This window comes from Hirundo rustica, chromosome Z (assembly GCF_015227805.2).
Source record: "Hirundo rustica isolate bHirRus1 chromosome Z, bHirRus1.pri.v3, whole genome shotgun sequence".
Lineage (NCBI taxonomy): Eukaryota > Metazoa > Chordata > Aves > Passeriformes > Hirundinidae > Hirundo > Hirundo rustica.
In genome coordinates, this window is record NC_053488.1 from 87,826,136 (window position 1) to 87,849,733 (window position 23,598).

The window sequence follows — 23,598 nt, forward strand, 5'->3', positions numbered from 1 at the left end:
CACTCATAAAACAGAGAAAACTAATTACATCTGTCCAGGAATTTAATAACTTTTCTTTAGCAATAGAGAATCTGGATTAAAAAAATCACCATGACTCCCACATTTCCCCTTTTTCTAGAGTACTTGTTTATTGCCACGTTTGCTCTGAAGCTTTCTCAAAGCTCTCAAGAGAAAGCAGAACTAGATAGGGAAAATAAAGATAAATATAAAAAATGTATGCTCCTGTATAGGAGCATATAGAGAGTATATGCATAAATATATATTCCATGACAATTTCAGAAAAATAATGTGACATTTTTCTCTTTAACTACCCTGTCAAGCTAAAGTGTGTTCTTTCTGTGTCTTGTAGGGTCAAAATGTATTTGGTCTTGACATAACAGAGACACCTGAAGGGGATAAGTGGCCTCAACTGATTGTCCAGCAGATCCTGGATAGGGAGCAGAAGGACACCTATGTGATGAAAATCAAAGTTGAGGATGGTGGGAGCCCCCCGAGGTCCAGCACTGCCATCCTGCAGGTCACGGTGACCGACGTCAACGACAACCGCCCGGTCTTCAAGGAGAACGACATCGAGGTCAGCGTGCCGGAAAACGCTCCCGTGGGCACCTCTGTGTCTCAGCTGCACGCCACGGACGCAGACCTGGGCTCAAATGCGCAAATCCACTTCTATTTCAGCAACCAGATCTCCAGTCTGGCCAAAAGGCTCTTTGCCATCGATAACACCACTGGCCTCATCACCATCAGGGAGCCGCTGGACAGGGAGGAGTCTCCTGTGCACAAATTGACTGTTTTGGCAAGCGATGGCAGCTCAACTCCGTCGAGAGCAACGGTGACTGTTAATGTCACAGACATTAATGACAATGTCCCGTCAATAGACACGAGGTACATCATCAACCCGGTGAATGGGACAGTGCTTTTGTCTGAGAAGGCTCCTCTCAATACAAAAATTGCTTTGATAACAGTGATGGACAAGGATGCTGATCAGAATGGGAAAGTCACCTGTTTTACAGATCACGATGTCCCTTTCAGGCTAAAACCGGTGTTTGATAATCAGTTTCTCCTGGAGACAGCCACTTTTTTAGACTACGAAGCTACACGGGAATACGCCATCAAAATCGTGGCTTCAGATTCAGGGAAGCCTCCCTTGAACCAGTCTGCAATGCTCCTGATCAAAATTAAAGATGAGAACGACAATGCCCCGGTTTTCACACAGCCTATCATAGGCCTTTCCATCCCTGAAAACAACGCTCCTGGTACTCAGCTAACCAAGATCAGCGCTACAGATGCTGACAGCGGGCGGAATGCCGAGATCAGCTACATCCTGGGTTCCGATGCGCCCCCAATTTTCAACCTGGACCGCCGCACTGGCATCCTGACAGCGGTGAGAAAGCTGGACAGAGAAAAGCAGGACAGGTATTCTTTCACTGTGCTGGCTAAGGATAATGGGATGCCGCCTTTGCAGACCAATGCTACGGTGACGGTGTCAGTGCTGGACCAGAATGACAACAGCCCTGCTTTCACACATAACGAGTATAATTTCTATGTGCCAGAAAACCTGCCCATGTATGGCACAGTGGGGCTTATCACAGTTACGGATGCTGATGCCGGAGACAATGCTGCAGTCACTCTCTCTATCTTAAATGGTAGAGATAATTTCATTATAGATCCACTTACCGGTGTAATAAGACCTAACATTACCTTTGATAGGGAGCAGCAAGGGTCATACACTTTCCAGGTGAAAGCAGTGGATGGAGGAAGACTGCAGCGCTCCTCAACTGCCAAAGTGACCATCAATGTTGTTGACGTAAATGATAACAGGCCCGTTTTTGTTATTCCCTCATCTAACTATTCCTATGAGTTGGTCCCAACGTCAGCCAGCCCAGGGTCTGTAGTCACCAAAGTCTTTGCAGTTGATAATGACACGGGAATGAATGCAGAGCTCCGCTATAGCATCATAGGTGGGAACTCCAGGGGCTTGTTTACCATCGACCAATTAACAGGCAATATCACTTTGAAAGAGAAGGTGATTGCATCAGATCATGGCTTGCACAGACTGGTGATCAAGGTGAATGACCTGGGACAGCCGGAGTCTCTTTACACGATAGCTCTTGTGCACTTGTTTGTGAACGAGACCGTCACCAACAGCTCCTACGTGCAAGAGCTGGTGCGCAGGAACATGGAAACTCCAGTTGGACAGAACATTGGGGATGGTGAGATAACCCCACAGACCAATGATTATGTCAAGATCATCATTGCCATCATTGCAGGCACCATGACGGTTATTCTGGTAATTTTTGTTACCGCTTTAGTCCGGTGCCGCCAGACGCCCAGGCACAAGGTTGTCCAAAAAAATAAGCAGAGTGGTGAATGGGTTTCCCCCAACCAAGAGAATAGGCAGATCAAGAAAAAGAAGAAGAAGAAGAAGCGCTCTCCAAAGAGTCTCCTCCTCAACTTTGTTACCATTGAAGAGTCTAAGCCCGATGATCCTGGCCACGAGCACATAAATGGCACTTTAGACATTCCCGTAGAGCTAGAAGAGCAGACTATGGGAAAATATAACTGGGCCACCACACCAACCACATTTAAACCTGACAGCCCAGACTTAGCAAAGCACTACAAGTCTGCTTCTCCTCAGCCTACCTTCCAAATCAAACCCGAGACTCCTGTACCCCCCAAGAAGCACCATGTCATTCAGGAATTGCCTCTAGATAACACCTTTGTGGTGGGCTGTGACTCACTTTCCAAGTGCTCATCCAGCAGCTCGGACCCTTACAGTGTTTCTGAATGCAGCTGTCAAGGAGGCTTCAAGACCCCAGGCCCCATACACACCAGACAGGTAATGGAATTTTAAGGTGCTTTCTTCCTCCTTCCCTCCTTACTTTGCCAATCCTGTAACCCCAGTTCAAAAGGCTGCAAGATAAGTTCTCCTGCAAGAAGTAAAACTTTGAAAGTTCTTATTCGATCGAGGCGTTGCAAAACAAACCATTTCGAGCTTCCTGAGTGGTAAGGGAGAAAGTGAGAAGGGGAGAGGAGGGTTGTCTGTGAGGAGATGGATCCGGCAGAGATCCCTGTGGTGGTGTCCTGACTGCAGATGGCAGCATGGCACTTCCCACCTCACCGCGGGACCCCGAGCAGCTCGGGAGGCTCCGAGGGGGACTGTGCTCTCCAGCCTGCTGTGCTCGAGGGTCCAAGCAATCCAGGCCAGGTGGAAAGCAATAAAGCTTTGCAGGAGCTCATAAGTGGTTCTTAATATTAATGGAGTCTGGAATTGCAGCCTTCATTTGGATGTAGCTTTGCTTCAAGGTCTCTCAGGAGCAGGCAAGGATTTTCCTCCGAGAGTTTCAGTGCCATTTTCAGACCGGAAGGAGCCTTAAATCTGGTGGAATGACACAGCTGACAGGCAAAGTTAGGGGAAAATTAGAAGCATCAGCATAATTGATCTCACTCATTTTCCGCTCCGCCTGATAAACCAGATATTCGCTTCTTAGAAATGCAGCACAATAAAGTAAATGTCTAAAGAATCCTCAGCTTAAAAGTAAAAATAAATTGAGAATTGAAGTAACTCTTATTCTTCAAGACCCTACAGAAAAGCTTTAAGACACTGGAAATAGAATCTAATATTTATCCATATTTGGAACAGTGTAATAAAACTTTTCTGTTTTCTTTCTTCCCAAGTATCACAAAGTTTTCAGTGGGGATAGTTTTCTAGTTAAGATTTAGTTGGTCAAGGCATTAATCATTAAAGTAAAACTTACTTCAGGAGTGTTTATTTTATTATTGGTAATATATTTTACCTTAAAAATATTTTTAACTTGATGTATGCCTTGAGAATAAATCCTCAGCTTGATTAAGTCTGGTAAATTTCTCCCTCCAGCTATATTTTTTTTCTGGGAACTTTGTTTTAGTACAACTGTAATGATAACAACATGCATATAAAAGCTTCGCATTCAGAGCAGTCGTCATACCTTTGAAAATTTCACAGTACACTGGGTTTTTTTATTCTATTTTGTCCCCTTAACCAACATAAATTTGTATGGGAATCTACATCACTATGGCTAACATTTTTTAAGAAATGTGTATAAGTGTGTTAAGTTAAATTACATATCAGAAAAGCCTCTTGCTGGTTTGTTCATCTGTTTGAACTCCCATGACTCTGAGGAGAGGGCAGTGCTGTTTTCAGCATTTCTGTAGGCCAGATCTAAGTGATTTTTTTCCGTGGAGTTCTGGTACAGTTCCTGTGAGTCAAAAAGGTTCTGCCATTGTCTGCTGAAACACACTTTGTCATGCAGTAATGCTGCTAACAAAGAAAGCAAGCTCACGACTCTCAAAGTCCCTTCTGTGGCAGTAAAAACCTAGAAAGGGGCATGGGAAGCAAATCTCTCCTGCAGAAGTTGGCTGGGGGAAAGAACATTTCCTTTCATCTGTGCTTTAAAAGTCTGTGACAGGGGGTTCCTATCTGGAAAAGCGGAATAGAATTGTGGAGTTTTGGAGGTTTTTTTGGTGGGTTGTTTTGTTTTGGTTTTTTTTTTTTTTTGCTCCCTAGCTGATACCAGCTTATCTTCATAGAGCTGCACCTAACATTGTAAGGATGACACGCTAAACAGATAAGAGATTATTGTTACTGTTTGCGCTGGTTTTGTTAAAATTGCAGCTATCCTTCTTTTAGGGATATTTTTCTGCATGAAAGCGAGCACCTTGTTTGGAGGAAGGGTAACTAATCACCACGATGGCCCTTTACACTAATTTGGATACAGCATTCACCTTTAAACACATGGATTCACATTTTTTAAACAAAATTAAATTTATATAGTTTCATTAATGCATTATTTACATGAGTTGGAGTAGAGGAAATCCTTTGTGTCGTGTTGGATTGTGACTAAATGAAAATTGTATTTCTTGGTAAGTAAAAACAAGTAAAGAATTTCTTAAAGCTCAACAGATCTTTTAGAAGTCAGTCTCACTCCACCCTGGCTCTGTATTTGTAGTCTGGGTAGTTTTTTCCCCCAGTGGGGCTTTGGAAGGTGTGTCAAGACAGGCTACTCGAGAGTTGTCTCTGTTAGCCAGCAAAAAAACAGAGGAAACAAATATAAATCCAAATAATCCTGAGGCACAGTGTCTCCAGCTGTTGTCCCACCACCCTTCAGCCTCAGACACCAACAGGATCTTTGTGGCTCAAGATGATTTTGTGTCAGGCACTCTCTGAGTTTGCAGAAAACTGTAGGGCAAGCTGGGGAACTGAAAGTCCGTTCAGTTAAAAAGGGAGATGTGCTGGTTTGAAAAGTGAAAATAAGATGCCTGATGTGAGGGGGAAATATCATCATTTATCACTTTTACCATAGTGCAGCTTTTTTACAAGCCAGAAGTTCTGGAGGAGCCTGGAGAAGGTTCTGTTCTCTGTGAAGTGTCTCCTCAGTTTGTAATGGGGACTGACATTATTATAGGCTGCACATCTCAACTATTGTTAGTTTTGTCCATGCAAGGCTTTCTACTCAGATATTTGAAATAATATTGTGCTACAGCTAAAAATATATGTTTTCTTTGGATGCTCTAAATTTTGTGTCTGTCTGAATGGTATTGATTCAGGTCTTTAAAGAAAGGAAATTATGCCTTTACTTTACTGCTAAATTTGTCTAAGTGATCTATAAAATGACAGAAAGTCATTATAGCAGTTGTACTCAAAAAGCATGCAAGCAAAGATGGAAAGGTTTTTTCTACTAAAAAACCCAAAAATATCTCTTTAGTGGTCATGTGGGCAAATAAATACAGCAGTGCCACAGCTGAAGTTTTTATGGGGAAGCAATTGGAGACTCCTGAAGCAGCTGAGGACACTTTGAATCATAAACTACAGGAAACTGGAGAGGGAAAGTATGGTCTTAATGTAATGTCCCCTAAGAGAGAGGTCAAATTTTGCTCCATTTGTATGTGAGAAAGAGCAAGGGGCACAGGTACTGAAATTATTCTGAAGTTTCCAGGGGAATTAACCAATACCAGTGGCAATAGATCTTCAGAGTAGCGTGCTTTTTGGGGGGATCTAGTAGAGATAATTCTTTTAAAGGAGTTTTAGCAAGTGATAAATTGTGAAGGGGCTTATTCGTAATAAGGTTTTTCAGACTAGGATATCTGGAGCATTATAAAAAACAAACTGACTTTCCATGTTTTCAGATTTCCATTGTTTTGGCAGTCGTAGGCCTCGCAGATTTTTTTTTTTTTTTTTTTTTTTTTTTTTTTTTTTTTTTTTTGAGCAGAAACATACAACATCTTTAAAGTTTATTTGTCTGCATGCTTTGTAAAAGCTCAGTTATTTTTGACATTCACCTCAGTGGGAGCAAACGGTGTGAAGCGTTCCACACTGACACAAATCTTCTAATTCTCTTTGCATTTGCATGGGAATGATGAGAAGAAGGGGGAGGAGTTTTCCTCAGTCTCATTTTCATGTAGCACAATTTCAAAATCTGAAATCTTTGCTCATGCACTTTTAAGACAACATTCAGACATTTCAAATGCCTGTCTAGGTATCAGCCTGTCTAGTCAAAACATGCATAATTATAGAGCACAGTGTTATCTGTGGCAGCATGATTCAAAGAAGGTAGAGCTGCAAAGACTCATCAGAACTCGCTGTGCATTCTCCTTCTTCTAGTCCCTTTCTTTTACTGAGTGCTATTTCAGATGTGCCTTGTATTTGAAAATGGTAGAATGCATACAGGGGGAATCTTGGCAAATTTACACCTGGTCACTCAGGAAGAGTTCTGTGATCTTTTGGGTTGTCGTCTTTAAGTCCAGAACAAGATTTTTCTGCCTCGGCGCTACCGAGGAACTTTGGTGCCCATTGAAGTAGCGCTTCTCCCACTGGAGGTGCTGGAAAGTGCAACGTGCTCAGCATCTGTGATTTTCTGCTTTTTTGGGGGGTGTTCTCCCTGCATCCCACTGGTCCCTGGTCAGTCAGTGAATTCAGCTGCGCTGCCTGGACTCTGTACCACACTGGGGAAGCTGCTGAGGGAGGGAACAGGCATGGAGATGGATTTTTGTCCTGCTTGCTGATGCAAATCTTCATTGGTGGAGTTCAGCTGGCGGGGTTCTCTCATCTGTGAACTTATCCACACTTATGAATAGAAATTGCAGATGACACAGTGGTCTCTGCTGGTTTGGTAGGTGCTGATGGAGATAGACATTACACTCCTCACAGAAATCTGAAAGGGAAGTAGCCCTCATTTCAAATACATTGCATTTTGAGGCCCCACTGTCTCAGTTCTGTGATTCTATCACTGCCTGCTTAGACCTGCTTACAGTTATGGGATATTTGGGCTTCTGATTTAAAATGTGGTGAAATGTCATTACAGCTTCCCACTCACTATAAGAACAGTGTGCTCAGGATGTGAATGGAAGGAATATTGAAGTGTTCCTGAAAATAATAGCTCTGAAACTCATCTGTTCTGTGAATCTTTAGCTGCAGGATTTTTTGTTTTGTGTAATAACAGTGAGTTTAATTTAGAATCCAGTAGGCAGGGCTGATGCTTCTGAGGTGTAAAATAGACATAGCACTGGTGTTTTGTATTGACAGATACAGAGTAAATTACACTCAAATAACATTTTCTCCTAAATTTTAGCTAAATAAACTGTTGGTATAAGCCATTCCTTAAAGCCATTTCAAAATTGATTACTATGATTCTAAGTATTCTCGTTATTTTACCTTAATTTTCTGGCTGGTAGTTTTGCTTGCGGTCCTGCTGCCATGTACATCTATTTCACACACACACACACACACACACACACACACACACACAAAAAAAAAAAAAAAAAAAGGAAGAAGAGATTTCTAATTGAAATATGAGTCAAAATGTGTGAGTCAGAAGTTAGCAGGGAATTATTTGAGTAGGCATCACTACTGAAGTCAAACTGGTCAAGAAAATACTTTTCCTCTGTGCAACACTGGTAGAAAATCTTCAGTGATTTCTTCTAATACTTTTCACTAGAAAATTATGGGGGAAGGTATCTAGAAAGTGCCCCCTTTGCCTCATAGTGGAAGGCAAAAAACAGAGAATGAAGAGGAACAAAAAAGAAATTTGTGTTTTGTGTGAGGAAATAATGAAAGATTTTGAATATGACCAAAACAAACAAACAAACAAACAAACAAACAAAAAAAGGCGCCTAATTCAGAGCAAGCAAAGGCACTCTTTTTTGTTTGTTTGTTTGTTTTTGTTTTTTTTTGGTCCCCAGTAAGAGCTCATTGACTGAGTTTATACTGAAATTGGTAAATGAGGTTCCAGCATTAATTACGGAGTGATTTTTGTGCAAGCCAGAGTGACACACAACTCCCTCCCAATAGCCACTTTCCTTGAGGTAGAAACAACGTAATTTTTCAAACATTAAGTGCATTTCACATATTTTTTTTTTTCAGTGGGATAACTGAAAAGTTTACTCTTTTCTCCTTGCCACCCAATAGTGCTACTTCAAACGTCTTACTTAACTCTGGTTTAATTTTCACACTTGCTTATTTTCCTGTTTTCTCCCAGAAGGTATTGCACTCAATAATCTGCAGTTGATAGCAATTTCCTGACCAGTGAGTGGCTGGTGTCTTGGTGACTGTGGTATTGATAGTGCTTTCTTTTCTGTGAAATAATTGATCAGAATGGCTTAATTTCTGTGTCTCTTTAGGATTAATCCTGTTGATGATAAATTTAGATTAAAGATGTAAAACAATTCTTCAAATTTAAAGAAAAATATATATATATTTATATTAAGCTTTTAGGAACAATGCTTTTGCATGAAATCCATAAAAACCCTGTAGAACCTTTTCTAGGCAGTGCAGCAGCCTTCTGACAACTCTAATCTTGCACCAGCACTTTGGGTTTGAGTGGATAAAGAAAGAAAAAAAAGAAAAAGAAAAAAAAAAAAGGAGTAAGAAACTTAGAATAAGATCCATGGAAGCTATTTCTGTGTCTCCTTCTGTTGCAGCATTTGTGCTCTGTGTGTAGAGATCTTTGCCTGTGCTGGGAACACACACACACCCCAGAAAGGGTTGGTTACTTAGAACATCTCAGACCACACGGTGCTTGAGATCTGGTAGAGAAATTTGGAAGCAAACATGACAATTTATGGTGAAAATGCTGCAGGAAAGGGCTTTTCTCATGCTGTTTCTCTGTTTGCCAGCTCTGAAGGCCATCGCAGCTGATGTTATGTTCTGAAGTCGTACGTGTACTCAATGATGTTAAGCCAGCAAATATGAAAACAAGGAAATAGCACGAGAAAGCCCTTTGTCCTGTCTCTGGTTGCCGAAGAAATTTATCGTCTCATCTCCAGAGGGGTTTGGAAGTGACCATGAACTGTTCAAGCTGCCCTACTCAAAGGTATCAAGGGCAAGGATTTTTTTTTTAAAAAGGAAAAGACCAAGAAGTTTTAGTACGTTGTGCTAATAGTGTTCTATAACGTAGTTTTGCTAAGAACAAAAAAAAAGTAATGTGACCAATCCTTCTTCACAGTTGGTGATAATGGTAAATCTATTTTGCTTGTAATCATCTTATTGTCCCAGTTTTGTTTGTTTATTTGTTGGTTTGGTTTGGTTTGTTTTTTTTGTTTTGTTTTGTTTTGTTTTTGTTTTCTTATTTATTTTAGTCTCAACAATTAGGAATTTTGTTTCTATGAAAATTTTTAAAGGGAGCAATAAATTTTATTCATTTGTTAAAAAGAGAATGTAAAGTTCTTTATACTCCCTGCATTTAAAAGAAAAACAACTGAGTTGTTGTCACTTATAGCACCATTATACGTTAAGAATTGAGTGTTATTTATATCTATTCCATAATATTTTTAATGATGATATTGCTGCTATGGATCATAAATAAAAATGATCAAGTCACTGCTTTCTCATTCTCTAGGCACAATAGTAGTAGTGAAAAACTAGTACTTCCTGCTTTCTTATCCACAACATTTTGTAATAAATGGTCACCTTTTAAATAACTGGAAAGCATTCACATAACTTTTAATAGGAAAATTTAATTTGCAGTTTGCTTGCTGAATGTTAGTTAATGTCTGTTTAACAGGTGCCAAACCTTTAACCTTTTGAAGTATTTTTCTTTAAAAAGTAAAACTCATAAATCCAGTGGCTTGGTTTTCAGTGTAATAAAATAGGAAACAGTACACATAATTTTTTCACTGTTAGCCAGCATGGGGGGAAAAATAGCCTACTGTTTTTTGCTTTTTGTTTTTTTGTTTTTTTTTTCCCCCCAGTTAGTCTTCTGTAAAGGTATTTTTTATTGGTTTTAGTTGGTTCGCATTTTTTGTTCGTTGCTTCTTTTTTTTTTTTTTTTCTTTTTCTCTTAATTGAAGTTTTTAATATTATCATTTGTTATTTAGCACGGCTCATTTACAAAATGAAACTTGAGTATCATAGCTTTGTTTGAAGGTTGGTTGCAAGTTCTTGTATATTGCCTCACATTTTTAGGGAGTAATGCTTAATATGTATCATCTATAATATTAGAATTTCATATGCAATGCAAAATCTCTTAGGAAGCAAAGGAGTATAAAGAACCCTGTTTTCTGCACTTATGTGAAGACATGTAATATTAGTTCGCTAGAATAAATTGAAATGCAGACACTGCTTTTAATGGGGATATATACAGGGGATATATAGAACTTTCTTTTAAAGAAAAGTTATTAATGTTTCATGAATTAGACTACAACATGGAATTCTTACACATTATTGTATGTTTGATGTAAAGATATTTATAGGCTTGTACTTAATAATCACGTTGCCTCAGTTCTTGGACTGCAGAATGTCTACCATGACTGTTGCCTATAGTTTGCTCCACGTTTGCTATCTGGCTCTTTTAAAAAGAAATAATGTGTATTTGGCTATTTGATCTGTAAAATAAATTCTATTAATAATGAAGTACGTATTGTAATTGAGCATATTGTATCGCATAATTATAGCTATGACTGTTACCGAGAGCTTTTCATTTCCGATGGTTGGGATCATTTTCTTGGGAAGACGTTCATGTACCTGTCAGACAGTTTCGCTGTTCCTGTTTTTAGCAGCCTTGCAGCATTCATGCTTCAAACTAAATTCCCCCAACACTCCCAACGGTCAGAGACGCAGTGAAAATTACTGACCCCGTGCCACAGCTCAGCCAGTTTAAAATTCATTCCCAACACAACGAGGGACTCATCCTAGAGGTGCTGTCTGGTGTCCCACACGCTGTTTCCTAGGTGGGTGACAGGAGAACTCAGTGGTGTTTGAGTAGCAGCCCCTGGGCCTCGTTCAGAGGGGTTTGCCAGGCAGACAGGATGGTTTCACAGGCTTTGAGTTTCTGTTTCCACTTTGAGTCTTTGGATTTTTCTCCCTACAAGAATTAGGTTGCATTTCCTTTTTGAGAAAGCCCCAATACATAAACTCGATGTTTGATGAAGAGAAGCACCAAATAATTCCAATGCTCTACATTCAAACTTTTTTTTTTTTTTTTTTTTTTTTTTTTTTTTTTTTTTTTTTTTTTTTTTTTAATCAGGGGATACTGAGTGGAGATAATGTAATTTACTCATCTCAAGGGAACATGTAGTTACCCTCTTTTTTTTTTTTTTTTTTTCTGGTGGTGACAAGTCACAGATAGACTGTAACAGGTTATTTTGATTTTAGGACTGCATACCCTCTAGAAGTGCCTACTTTCTTGCGCTGAGTATGAGGAGAACCTTTGATAAGTACCGTTCTTGTACCAGATGTACCAGTTATGTACTTTCAGAGAAAAATATACTTCATTTTGAGTTCCTTTGCTTTTAATTTAACTGAAGCTCTAACTTTTTCCTAGTATAACTCTGGTCCTGTCATTCCAATAAATAATTCTAAAAGCATCTAGGATGACTTTAAAATTTCCAGAAGTTACATAAATGAAATAAAAGGTACATCACATGGTTTAATTACTGTTCCCAATCAGTAATCTCTCTCCTCTGGTTCTCTCATGAGTCAGCCCAGCCAAATATGATAACCTTCCAAATGCACTAAGGGAAAGCCAGAAACCTCTTATGTGGCTTGGTTTCACGTGCTTTGTCTGTTTCAATTTTTGTTTTCTTACATCTAAGTATCACTTTTTAAGAAGTTGGTTTTTTCATAGACTGGTATAAAACTTGTTCAGAGCTCATTTCCTCCTGATGGTTGAATGGGTTCATTAAAATCTCATGGAAGGCATGAGTGCTTATTGACCAAATATGTGGGTGTGCTGGATATCAGTTTCTAGCATTTTTGTGATGATGGCTAGTCAAAAATTTCTATTATTTTTGTTTTAAATAGTATTAGTATCTTGAGTCAAAACTAGATCTATGTGTTTCAGAACCAACTCTGCTTCTCAAATATTTTCACCTGCAGAAATATTTCTTTTTCTGACTGCTTAGAAGTCAGAGTGAATTATGAACAAAATAATCACTGAGCTGACCAAATGTTACTTTTGAACTTGACAACTCATTATACTTTCTTTGGAATATCAATACATTTTTCGTACTTCAGACTGCAATTATTACAGTCACCTCAGTACAAACTTCTCAAGAAATTCCCCCTTTCCTCTGGTGCTCAATGCTCAACTCCAGAGCAGCCAAGCCGTGTCTGTAGGGAAAACCCCAGAGCCTGCTTTGGGTCGGTTCCAGTGCAATGTGGGGCTGAGCAAAAAAGAAAGCTTCTTTATTTATTGCCAGTTTCAGATGTAAGTGATCCCATGGCTGCTTGCAGCCCTCTCCAGCACAGCAGCTAGGGCTGGCTCTCAGATGAACGGGTCCCATCCAGTGCTGTGTTGCCAATTATTATGGAATTCTTACAGATTTTTGTGTCTACCAAAGCGCCCTCCCACCCGACCTCAAACACCCCTGAGAGCAAGCCAGGCGCCGCAGGAACTTTGGGGGATTTAAACCCTTCTGAGTTCAAGTGAGGGGGGGACTTATGAAGGGCACCAGGGGGCTGTCAGCAACAAAGCTGGTTTGTGATGTAAATAGAATTATATTTTATCATAAACTGTAATGCTGCAGGGTTGTTGGGTTTTGTTTTTTTTTTTTTTTTTTGGTTACACTTTTCCGGTGATTTCCCATTTTACCATAAAACATATATTTATGGTGTATCCTGGTCTTACGCATTATTTGTAAAATCTTTTTAACAAATGATTTGAATATATATTTTTGCTTTCATATTGGATTACTGAGCACTGTTCCTTTTGTGTCTTATTTATCTATTTCTAAAATAAATTTGGTCTGACGATTATATTTGTGTACCTTCTGGAGAAGCCCTGTTTTTAAATACACCTCTGGTCTGTTTGCTTAATGCATGCATGCCACCAAGCCTCTAGAGAAACTGATATTTTTCACAGTTTAGGAGCTAGGATTATTAAATAACTTAACCACACATAAGCCTTGCAAGAAGAAACATGAAGAAATATACCTCTTTGAAAAGCCTCTTACTCTTCAGCAGCACATTTCTATTGTCTACATTTTTTTTTTCAGAACAATCTAAGCAGGAATTCCAAGAGTCACACATTTTCCAGTGATGTTCCCATGCACATATGAGTGTTTGTATCTGCCTCTGTGTGCATTTTGCTTGCCCCTGTATATAGGGAGGATCGGGGTGTCCCTACACATTTATCACACATTCAATTAGCAAAGGTTATAGGCAGTAAATATTGCACAGGCTGCGGCTGCAGAGATGTGCCCATCCCAATATCTCTCACTGTGAAAGATAGCCAGGCTCTAAGGATTCCAATCTGCCACATTATTTGATTTTTGGGGAGATCTGTCTTCCCTTCTGAGAATGTACTGGGTTCTCAATATCTGAGAAGATGACTCGTGGTGATTTGGAGGTTGGGATACAAATATGAAAAGTGCAGTTTTGAGTTTTAGTGCTATGATTCTTTCACTAGGTTATTTTACTCATTCAAATACTGTCTCTCAGTATCCTAAAATGCAATTCTTTCTACTAAATAGACTCATATTCTCAAATTTTACCACTGAAAATGTAGCAAAATGACATTTTTGTATTTTCTCCAAATTATGAGCTTATGCTTATTTCTTACATTGACGCATGTAAATCAAATTCAATTATTTATATGCATAGACATGGATACAAAGTGTGATATCAGGAATTTTTCAGGGGCATTATTGACTTTTTGCAACCTTCTAAATAGGTTTTATTAATTTGTGTCTCATTTCCGAGGAAGGTGTTCATCCAAGCTCAAATCACCTATTTCCAGTAAAAGCTGGGTGATGATATCAGAGGTGTGAGGTTTGATTTCTCATCGCTGAATTCCAGCAAAGAATTATGAGCTGAATTTTGGTCTGTGGCTCTCAGCATTGTTTTGACCCTTTCCTAAGAGAAGTTCCACGGCTGTCAGGTGGATGAAGTGCCCTCTGCTCTTGTTCTCTGTTTTCTCATGGGCTGTGATCTGAAAGTCTCCAGTCACAGGTTTTCCCACTCAAAAATGCTTTTCCTAGGTCTGGATCTACACCAGCCATGTGGTGATGGTTTCCCTCTCCCTCTCCTGAATGGAAAAGAAACCAAAAGGGGACAAAGTTCTGTCTTTTCCAGACACTTGGGCATGTGTGTTTCGGGCAAGAAAATGAGGGTAGAAATGGGAAGTCCTTTCCTTTAAATGTTTAGGGGTGTTGAGTAATTGGAAGTTCCTCAAAATTTTGTGATTGTCTGACAACCCAGCTTGGCCAGGGTCTGCACAGACAAGGTCATGGCCACATGAAGGACTCAGGAGCAGTTAAGATGGAAAGGGATGAGGGGAAAGGATGGTATTTTTCATCTATAATTATTATTGTGGTGAGAAACTGAATCAAAATCATGATAGATCAGAGGTCTTTGCAGATGCAGTTTAAAGTCACATTTAAGTCACATATTTTATTAATTGCATTAGTGTCAGTCCATGATGGATAAAAGCAGCAGAATTCTGCTGCTAACTCTGAAGGTATCTGAACAGGTGGATGTGTGTTCATATCTGGGTTGAAAAGTGATTCAGATCAGGTTTATTGGGATTGAAAGGTAAGGTGTCTTTATTGTATTGTTGACTGATTTTTGTAGATTGATAAAAATTGTTCCCCTCCCTTTAAAAAAAAAAATGTGTTTGGAGCTGGAAGTGAAGGAGAAAACTCAGTCTTGGAAAAAATTATGGTACAGTTTTCTTCGCTATTTAACTGGGAGAAACTATATTAATTCCTAAAGATGGTACAAGAAGATTTGTCTCTAGTGGACGTGAGTAAATACTCAAAGATTTGACTCCACAAGATGAAGGCTGAAGGAGAAAGAACTTTGTTGCTTACAAAGACCTCGCTTTCATGGGTTCTGAACAATGACCAGGGATTGGAGAACAAGGTTACCACCTCTCCATCCCACTGGCTAAGCCAGAAGTCAATCAGTTGACCCTTAGCAGCAAAGAATGTGGAAAACATGATGTTTACATCAGAAAACTGTGGGAAAATTCAGTCAGAGCTATAAATATCTCACAAAAGCTCACATAATATGGCAACAAAAATTGATTTAAAAAAAAAAAAAATCTTACCTGATGTAAAATAAGTATTTCTATAACAGCAAACTGCCTTCTAGCTTTGTTGCATTTTATTTCTTGAAATACATTAAAATAAATTTGAAAGCAAGTTCTTTTGCTTGCCAGTAACCAGTAACCTAAACACATAGGTGCAGATATTTTAAATTATACACTGTGAAAGCCTCAGTATTTTCTACCTTCTGTCTTTTTTCCAACATCTCTGGTTTTGGAGGTGTTTAACATGGAACTATCTGTAACCAACACACCAAGGAATCAAACTTGAAGGTGGAAAAGGGCTTTTTGTTTAAAATGTCTATTTGTAAACAAAAACTTCAACAGGGAGAAAAACATTGGATTATGTTCTCAAGCTTAGCAGAAGGGAAGCAACAACTTCTCCAGCCTGCTGAGATTTTGATTGCTATTGATTTCAAAGTTAGAAGCCCAAACAACTGCAATTTATACAAGAAGGGTTTCTCCCAACTTGTTCTGAACTCAGAACTCAGTGAGAGCTTAGGATAAGAGCTGCTGCCACTTGGAAAGGTGTGTTAGGTGTTTTTATTAGCAGCAGTGATCAGCACTGCTGTATTCACTGCTCACAGTCCGTGCTGAGTCACCTTGATCTGTAATATTTTCTGCACCTGAGTGGGAACAAGGGATTTACCAAAAATCCTGCAAGAAAAATCTTGTTTTCCCCTCCTTCAAACAGCACTAAGCTACTCTATCCAAATCCAGATCTCTAATACTTTTCAGAAGTGTCTCATTAGTCACACTGTATGCTTACCTTTCTAATTCTTATTTTATATATTGTTGAAGCTTATACTCATATATGGGTATATATACACAAACAAAAAGATAAGGTAATTTTCTAAATCTTTTCTTATTTTCTTTATAAGCCAATGTTAAAAGACATGCTGTTTAGAAGCATGAGACTGACTGGATTTTTCAACAGCCTGAAGCGGACTTTTAATCTAGCAAAATGACATTGTGACTAATTAAAAAAAAAACCAAAAAACATAGATAAACAGATTGGTGTTTGCTTACACATGGGGGAATCATCAAACCTACTGGTTTTGCAAACAAGAGACTGCAGCATTTGATGAATGTATTTTGAGAAACTCATACAGCCACAGTTGTAAATCAGTCCCTGCTAAATGATCTTCCCTGACTCACTCTCTCTCTTCTTCAGCTTTATGGTAAGGCCATTTCTGTGCATTATCATTTTGGCCAAATTTTAACCCAAGTTACTTAACTTCCTTCAATTTTAACCCGAATGACTTCATTTCTTGTCCATCAAAGATTGTCTTTGTTCTTCTGTGTTGGAAAATAATACATGTATGGTCCAGTGCTGTAAGATTTATGTTTTCTTGTCTTTAATGAATGCTTTAAGATTTTCTTTTTGCTATGTTTTCCTATTTTTATATCAGTATATAGAAACTATGGTGTGGGGAGTGGGGTGTGTAAGAATCCAGGCATTTGTAAGGTCTTGCACTTGGTGTTGTTCAATTTGATATTTGACAGCAGCACTGTGATAATTAATTAATTAATTAATTAATACCACATGTATAAACCTTGGACAATAAATTATAACCATTTAGGGTATGTTGGTGGGTAGCACAATATACGTCTATTTCTCCCATCAGGATTCTTAGAGATCATAGAATGATAGAGTAATTCATGTTCCAAGGGGTCTGTGAAAGCCACCTACTCCAATCATGGGACTCAAAACCAGGTTCTTTCAGATCAGTTTTCTCTGAGTCTTGTTCAGTTGAGTCCTAGTGGTTTTGGATCCTCAAGAATATAGAGGTGTTGGAGTGAAAATCAGGATCCTAAATGTCTTTATGAATCTACTACCCACACATACAAATATCCAATGAACCCAAATTACTTACAGCTGTAAATATTTTAAATATATCTATTTGTATGCATTTTTAGGGTGAGCCCCCAAGTACACTGCTTGCTGCTCACTTCTACAGCTCATCGACTTTTGCATTCATCTTTATTTTATAAATCTGTTGTGAGTTTTAATTTGAATTTCCTCTGGTTGTAGTGGAAGCCCTCAGAAGTTGACACAGTCTTGATTGTTTTACTCACAACGAGAGCGTCAAACCTCTTCAGAAACTTATCTCGAAGGTCGGATATTAAAAGCAGACAGGAATAATTCTGTCAGGAACAATTAAACCAGGAAAATGTAATTGGAGGCAAAAAAAGAGGAGGTTTGATGCTTCCTGTGTACAAGATATACAATGAACTGCTTCCAGCTCCCAAGCATGATTTATTAGTCACAGTAGTTTGGCTTTGAAACACTGAGCATGGCTAAGACAGCATGTGCTCAGTTGTGTGAGGGCTCCAACATCTGTCCTGACAATCCTCTTACAGGCTGTCTTTGAGGAATTACGAAATGGCAACATGAGTTCTGAAATGGATATCAAACAACCAGAGTTAGGAGAGGGGGGTTGGAAGAGGCTATTCCATTATTTCAGTGCCCCTTTTTAACACAGTAACTCCTTGAACTGTTTGTTTTTATTATTCCAGATGGGAGCAAGATGCATTTAAATGAATAAAATGAAATAGGACAAATCAAATGCTTGGCTGCTGTTCAAGAGCTGCTAAGGCTGAGCTTTATTAAATTCACATGAGGATATGATAACTGTGGAATTTCACACAATGAACTGCACTAATCTTACTCGTGAAGAACATAATTTTTCTTGAGATAGATGAGAGAATCTGAAATTTTGTCAGGAAAAAAAAACAAAAACCAAAGCCCCTTTGGAGCTTATTTTCTGGGGGCATTCACTGCTTGAGTGAAATCTGTCCATGTCCCACAAACAGAATCTTCACGTACAATCCATTTTTACACATCAAAAGTTCCAAGGGTTTGTTCTTTCTCTGTGGCAAAGTGGAAAATACTTCAAAGTAAGCTACTGTGTTCTATGTTAAAACTCTTCCCTGTGTCATCTACAGCCCCTTTAGAATTAAGCATATTTATGTTTTAAAAGGGGGCAAAAGCATTAAAATTTAAAATTGCATTAGGTACATTTAATTTATATTTAAATAGGAAAAATTTAAAGCAGAACAAACCAAATGTTTTTAATGATTATTTGCAGGATATAATTCACGTTGATGCCTTTTCTTTTTTTTTGTGACTCTAGATCATTTTTATGCCACTGTAGCAGAATGGCTGCTTACAATTCAATGTTTTTCAGACATTTATTGTTATTTAATGTAATTAACATTATTAATATGCTATTTTTCCTTATTTCTTTTTTATTGAAACTCCAAAATTCCTGTTGAAATCTTCTGATGAAATAATTTTTCCCCCCGCAAAACTACAAAAGTATAATTCCTATCAATACTCACACAATATATTTTGTTACATTTTCCATTTAAATGTAGTATAAAACTGTATTCATAAACTACTTCCTGGCATCTAAAATACTAAAAAGAAAAAGAAATGCTAAAACTGAGGGATAAATGACTGAGCATCTCTTGAGGACCTTTTCTTTAACCAAAAAAAAAAAAAAAAAAAAAAAAAAAAAAAGAATAATTTGAAATATTGTGGGAATTTTCTATAGGAACTGATGAATCATTACATTCCAAACTCATGTGTAATTAGAGTGGACATCATGTGGAAATAAAATCATAACTCCTGTTTTGATTAAACCTCACGTGTTTGGTTGGGTAATGTCCAACATGTCAATTTTCTTTTCTGGGGCTGGATAACTCATTCAGTGTTGTCTTCTTTGGAAATGAGTGAGACCCTCAAGCTGTCTGCTTGATGAACTGCAGGAATTCATCAAAGACACAACTGTAGGACCCACCTGAACCCTACCTCCACTTATTCCCGAAAACAACAGTCCAAGTGTCTCCAAAAAAGATAATGGCCAGACAAAGCCTGACACGTCATAGCAGAGACAGAACCTTCTCTCCTAGTGGAACCAGCCCAAACAAAAGCTCAGATTTAATCAGAACTGGCTTGCCTCTCCCTCTGCCAATCAAACATTTTATATTGATAATCTGGGGAGAAAAGGGTTGGGAACACAAAGTCTGCTTTTGTATTATTAAGATGAAAAGATTCTGCTGGGGTTTGATAATACTGGAGATGCAGAGGCTGTTATGGAAACATAATGAATATCAAATATATCTGCAAAAAGAACTTCTTATCAAGATAAAATCCTGATGAAAAATGCCACTTATTCTTTATTTTCCACCAGACAGGTTTAAGGACTGCAAGTCAAGAATGTAGATCTGTATTTAATGGAGGTATTTAGTTTAGAACAGTCTGTGCTGAAATATGAACCTTGAACTCAGTTGCTCCTCATCTGATCTAAAAAGAAATATATATTAAAAATTTCATATTCAAACACAGAATACTCTTAATAAATTAGAATTTACCAGTGGCTGTCACAACCTTATGGGTAAATCTGTACAACTCACCATTCCAAATGAATTCTGTAGCCTTTGAACTCATTTTAGTGGAACTAATTTTGTTTGTTGTTTGTTTTTAAATTATTTCCAAAAGAGAAAGTATCTGACTAGTCACTTTTAATTTATACATCTCAGAAGTATTGGGTTCCACGAGAGACAAAAATAAGATTTTGTACAATGATGCAAATTTGGCATGTGCTAACTTTATGTGATGGGTCAATGACGGTTTTTTGTTGTTGTTGTTCGTTTGTTTGGGTTCTTTGTGGGTGTTTTTGTGTGTTGGTTTGGTTTGGTTTGGTTTGATTGGGGGGGGTTGATGTTTGTTTTGGGTTTGTTTTGGTTTTTTTTAAGGTAGGATAGGGTTATTAGTCTGCTGTTAATTTTTTAATTGCTGTCTGCTTAGGGTGTTATTTAGGAAGGAGAATGAGGAGCTGGAACAGGATGTTGCACTTCTGATCAAAAAAATGTTCTGTGATGGGAATTCTGAATTAAATGTATTGTAATCTTTCACAGGGATTTTGGAAAATTGGCTTACACTGTTTGTGTTCCATGACTTGTATGTGGTTGTAAGCTTTGTACGGATTTTCTTTTGTGTAATTGTTTTTTCTTTTAGCCATCCTGTGGCCTGAGATTGGAAGAAAAAGATAAAAGGTCAGAAAGGCTTAATAGCAATTTTGTTTTGAAAGGGAGAGGCTGGTTGATCCAGCTTAAATCTTTACAGCTGGATCAACCAATAACGCTTGAACTACAGAGACAAATGACAACTTCAAAACCTCCTGGGCCAGCACAACCCCAGGTGTAACAGGGAGAGTGAGCAGGAAAGGTGAATCCATAGAACATATGGCCATAATATTTTTGAGAGGATATCCAAAAATAAATAAGTGGGAACGGGAAACCCCTTCCTAAAAAAGAAAATTAAAGAGGGATGAATTTTGTCACCGTGCTGTTTGGTGTGTGGTTGAGGATGGTCGGGGTTTTCCTGATGACAGACAGAACTGCACTGGCTGCACCCCGTGGGGATCGTGGAGCCATATCCAGGGGTTGGTGTGATCTCACCCAAGCAATTTGGCCAGACCAAATCCCTCTCATGTACCAGCATTTTGAGAATATTTTAGTAGAGGTGCTGAGGTGGTGTTTTACTTGTTACCATCTTCTTCGGGTTCCTTTCACTGTCTTTTGCACATTTAGAGCAGAATGGCTGACGGGGGGGTGCCAGGGAAGGTGTTGTGTCAGGCCTGGATATCTCCTGTCAGATATCCTCCAGATATCCTCCAGAGCACTGAAGCCTGGGGAGAGAGGGTAAGCAGAGCACCTACAGCCCTGCCATTCACTGGGGATTATGTAACAGTGCACGTGGAAGACAGACATTCAGAGTGATTTCTTCCAAGCAATAACAGTTTCCGTTTTGAACGGCTGTAAAGGTAACTTTTTTTTTTTTTTTTTTTTTTTTTTTTAAATGAAAGACTTAAGTTGGAATTCATTTCTTCTGTAGGAGGTGAAGGCAGAGAGCCACACATAGAGAATCACTGCTGTAGCTGCCTCAAGCTCACACAAGCTGCAGTGAGTCACTCTAACTCTCTTTCCTCTAGGTGCTGTGGGAGGTAGCTCTGTGAACGCTTGGCTTTTAGATAGCTAAGGCTGAGTAAGATGGTTTCTGAAATCTAATACAAAAATAATTTTAAAAACTAGGGCTCACAAAGCTGAGAACATTTTGAAGCCGTGACCTTCAGTCCTGTAGGCAGATTGCTCTCGGTTAGGAAGAGTTGAGGCAATTAAAAGGCAGATAACACAGAGAGGAGTTTTCAAAGTCCGTGAAAGTATTGTACTCAGATATTTTCATCCCCACTGACTCTAATGTTAGGGTTCTTGTTCCATGTATGCTGTTCAAAGTTGTTTGAAATATGAGTAAATTTTACTGTGTAGAGAGATATTAAATCCTCTGGTCCATTTCCCCTTATTTCTCTAGAATTAACATATGCCGTGTTATACTGATCATATTTCTCACTAATAATTTCTCCTCATTACATCCTTTTTGTATATGTATTTCCACCAGCCTGATTCACCTGCTTTATTCTTTGCCATCAGCTGACAAAGACCCAAGTGCATTCATTCTGCTTGTTTATTTGGCATACCAGCTATAACCAGTACAAACGCAGCGAGGAGAGGAGCAGAGGTTTTGGAGAGGTTTACTGAGGAGGCACATGCCTCAGACAAACTGCAGTGGATCCTGGCTCATTCCAGCAGACGGCAAACCACAGATCAGGAGACAGTGAGAAATGTTGTCTTCAGGCAGTGGATGGTGTGAGCATTTCCCTTTTCTTGCAAAGTTCACCGGTGCCAACAGGCACGATTTTGTTTCCTGTGATAACATCCAACCTTTGGAGGAAATGCCACCCACCCTGTGCTGTGCTGGCTCTCGTGGCAGTGGGGTCTGTCAGGGGGACCCTGGGGACTCCCTGTGGCAGCACATCCTCCCCAGACAGAATTCATGTCATGGGGCAGGAGGCAGAGGCAGGGCCATCCTGAGCTGCGTCATCCTGCTCTCTGACGTTTGCAGCAGAACGTTCTGGGATGAGCAGTCCACAGAGAACTTCTTTCAGAAAACACTGGGTGTTTTGCCATCTAAGTACTACCACAAAGCCTAAACTGAGTCAATGCTTTTAAAGACTTCCAATCCTTTTGAATTAGGCCGCTGGGGCTCCTTTTGGAAAACTAGGCTAAGAGTGGAAATTTGTCAGGATAACAGTTCTGAGATGGGTTATAAATGGAAAATATTGCATTCATTTGCCTATTCCCTCTTCCCTGAAACTTCTGGAAGACTGAGCAGCACAGCTGCATCTTTATGCATGAGTGTAGGAGCGGAACTTGGGAGTAGGGTGATGGGAAGATGGAAAGTGGGCACTTTGAGGAGGAGGATTTTATCCAGATTAAATCTAGAAACTCCTGAAATGTCACTGAAATATTTGGAGCAGAAGAAACTTGTTTCTTTGCACAACTTTTGCTGAAGTCCAGGAATTTTGTCATGCATTGGGCAGTTTTTGAAGTTTTCTTCCTTTGGTAGGAGCACTGTGACTTGTGATGTGGGAAAGCTGAAATTAAACTCCACCGTAATACAGTTCTGCCTTTCTTTTTTTTTTTTTCCCTGATAGTCTATTGGTCTTTACTGTTGCTGGAGACGGACATCCCAAATCTCATCAACTGCTATCCCATGTGATATTAATTACCACATTTATTGTGATGTCCAGAACAATGTCAAAGCCTAACTAGACACTTGGACTACATTTTCAGCATAAGTACAGCTCCTGTCTTGTCAGGGTTTGTTTTTTAGGGTGGTGTGGCAAAGCTGCTGTTATTCTGTGATAACAATTTCAGGCTGAAGAGGTTTCAAACCTGAACCTTCCTGAATAGTCCTGATACTCACATGCAAGATTGGAGGGGTAGAGAAAATCCAACCTCAACACAAGCCATATTTTAATCTAGTTTCTATTAAGATAATTTGACAAAAAAAAAAAAATTACTTTGGATTGTTGCATGTTGGTAAGCCATCAAAAAAGGGTTTCTATTAGTATTTCTTATTTGGCTGATTTCTTCAAGGCTGCATCTTGAAGCTATTTTAATGGAAAACCAAAGTTACAGTTATTATCTGATGCTTCATCTAATTTGCTTTCTT

The 23,598-nt window shown here is 38.9% G+C and overlaps 1 protein-coding gene across 4 annotated transcripts in view; it reads left to right on the plus strand.

Moving 5' to 3' along the window:
- LOC120765753 (protocadherin-11 X-linked) overlaps window positions 1-23,598 on the plus strand; it is a 452,351-nt gene that overhangs the window by 67,493 nt on the left and 361,260 nt on the right. For 3 of the 4 annotated variants that reach the window (XM_040090928.2, XM_040090927.2, XM_040090929.2), the window contains one exon: window positions 350-2,836. In XM_040090928.2, the coding sequence (XP_039946862.1) occupies window positions 350-2,836 (2,487 nt within the window). Of the gene's footprint in view, window positions 1-349; window positions 2,837-9,147; window positions 9,422-23,598 lie in introns of those variants that run through there. The other variant, XM_040090930.1, reaches the window with a different exon arrangement.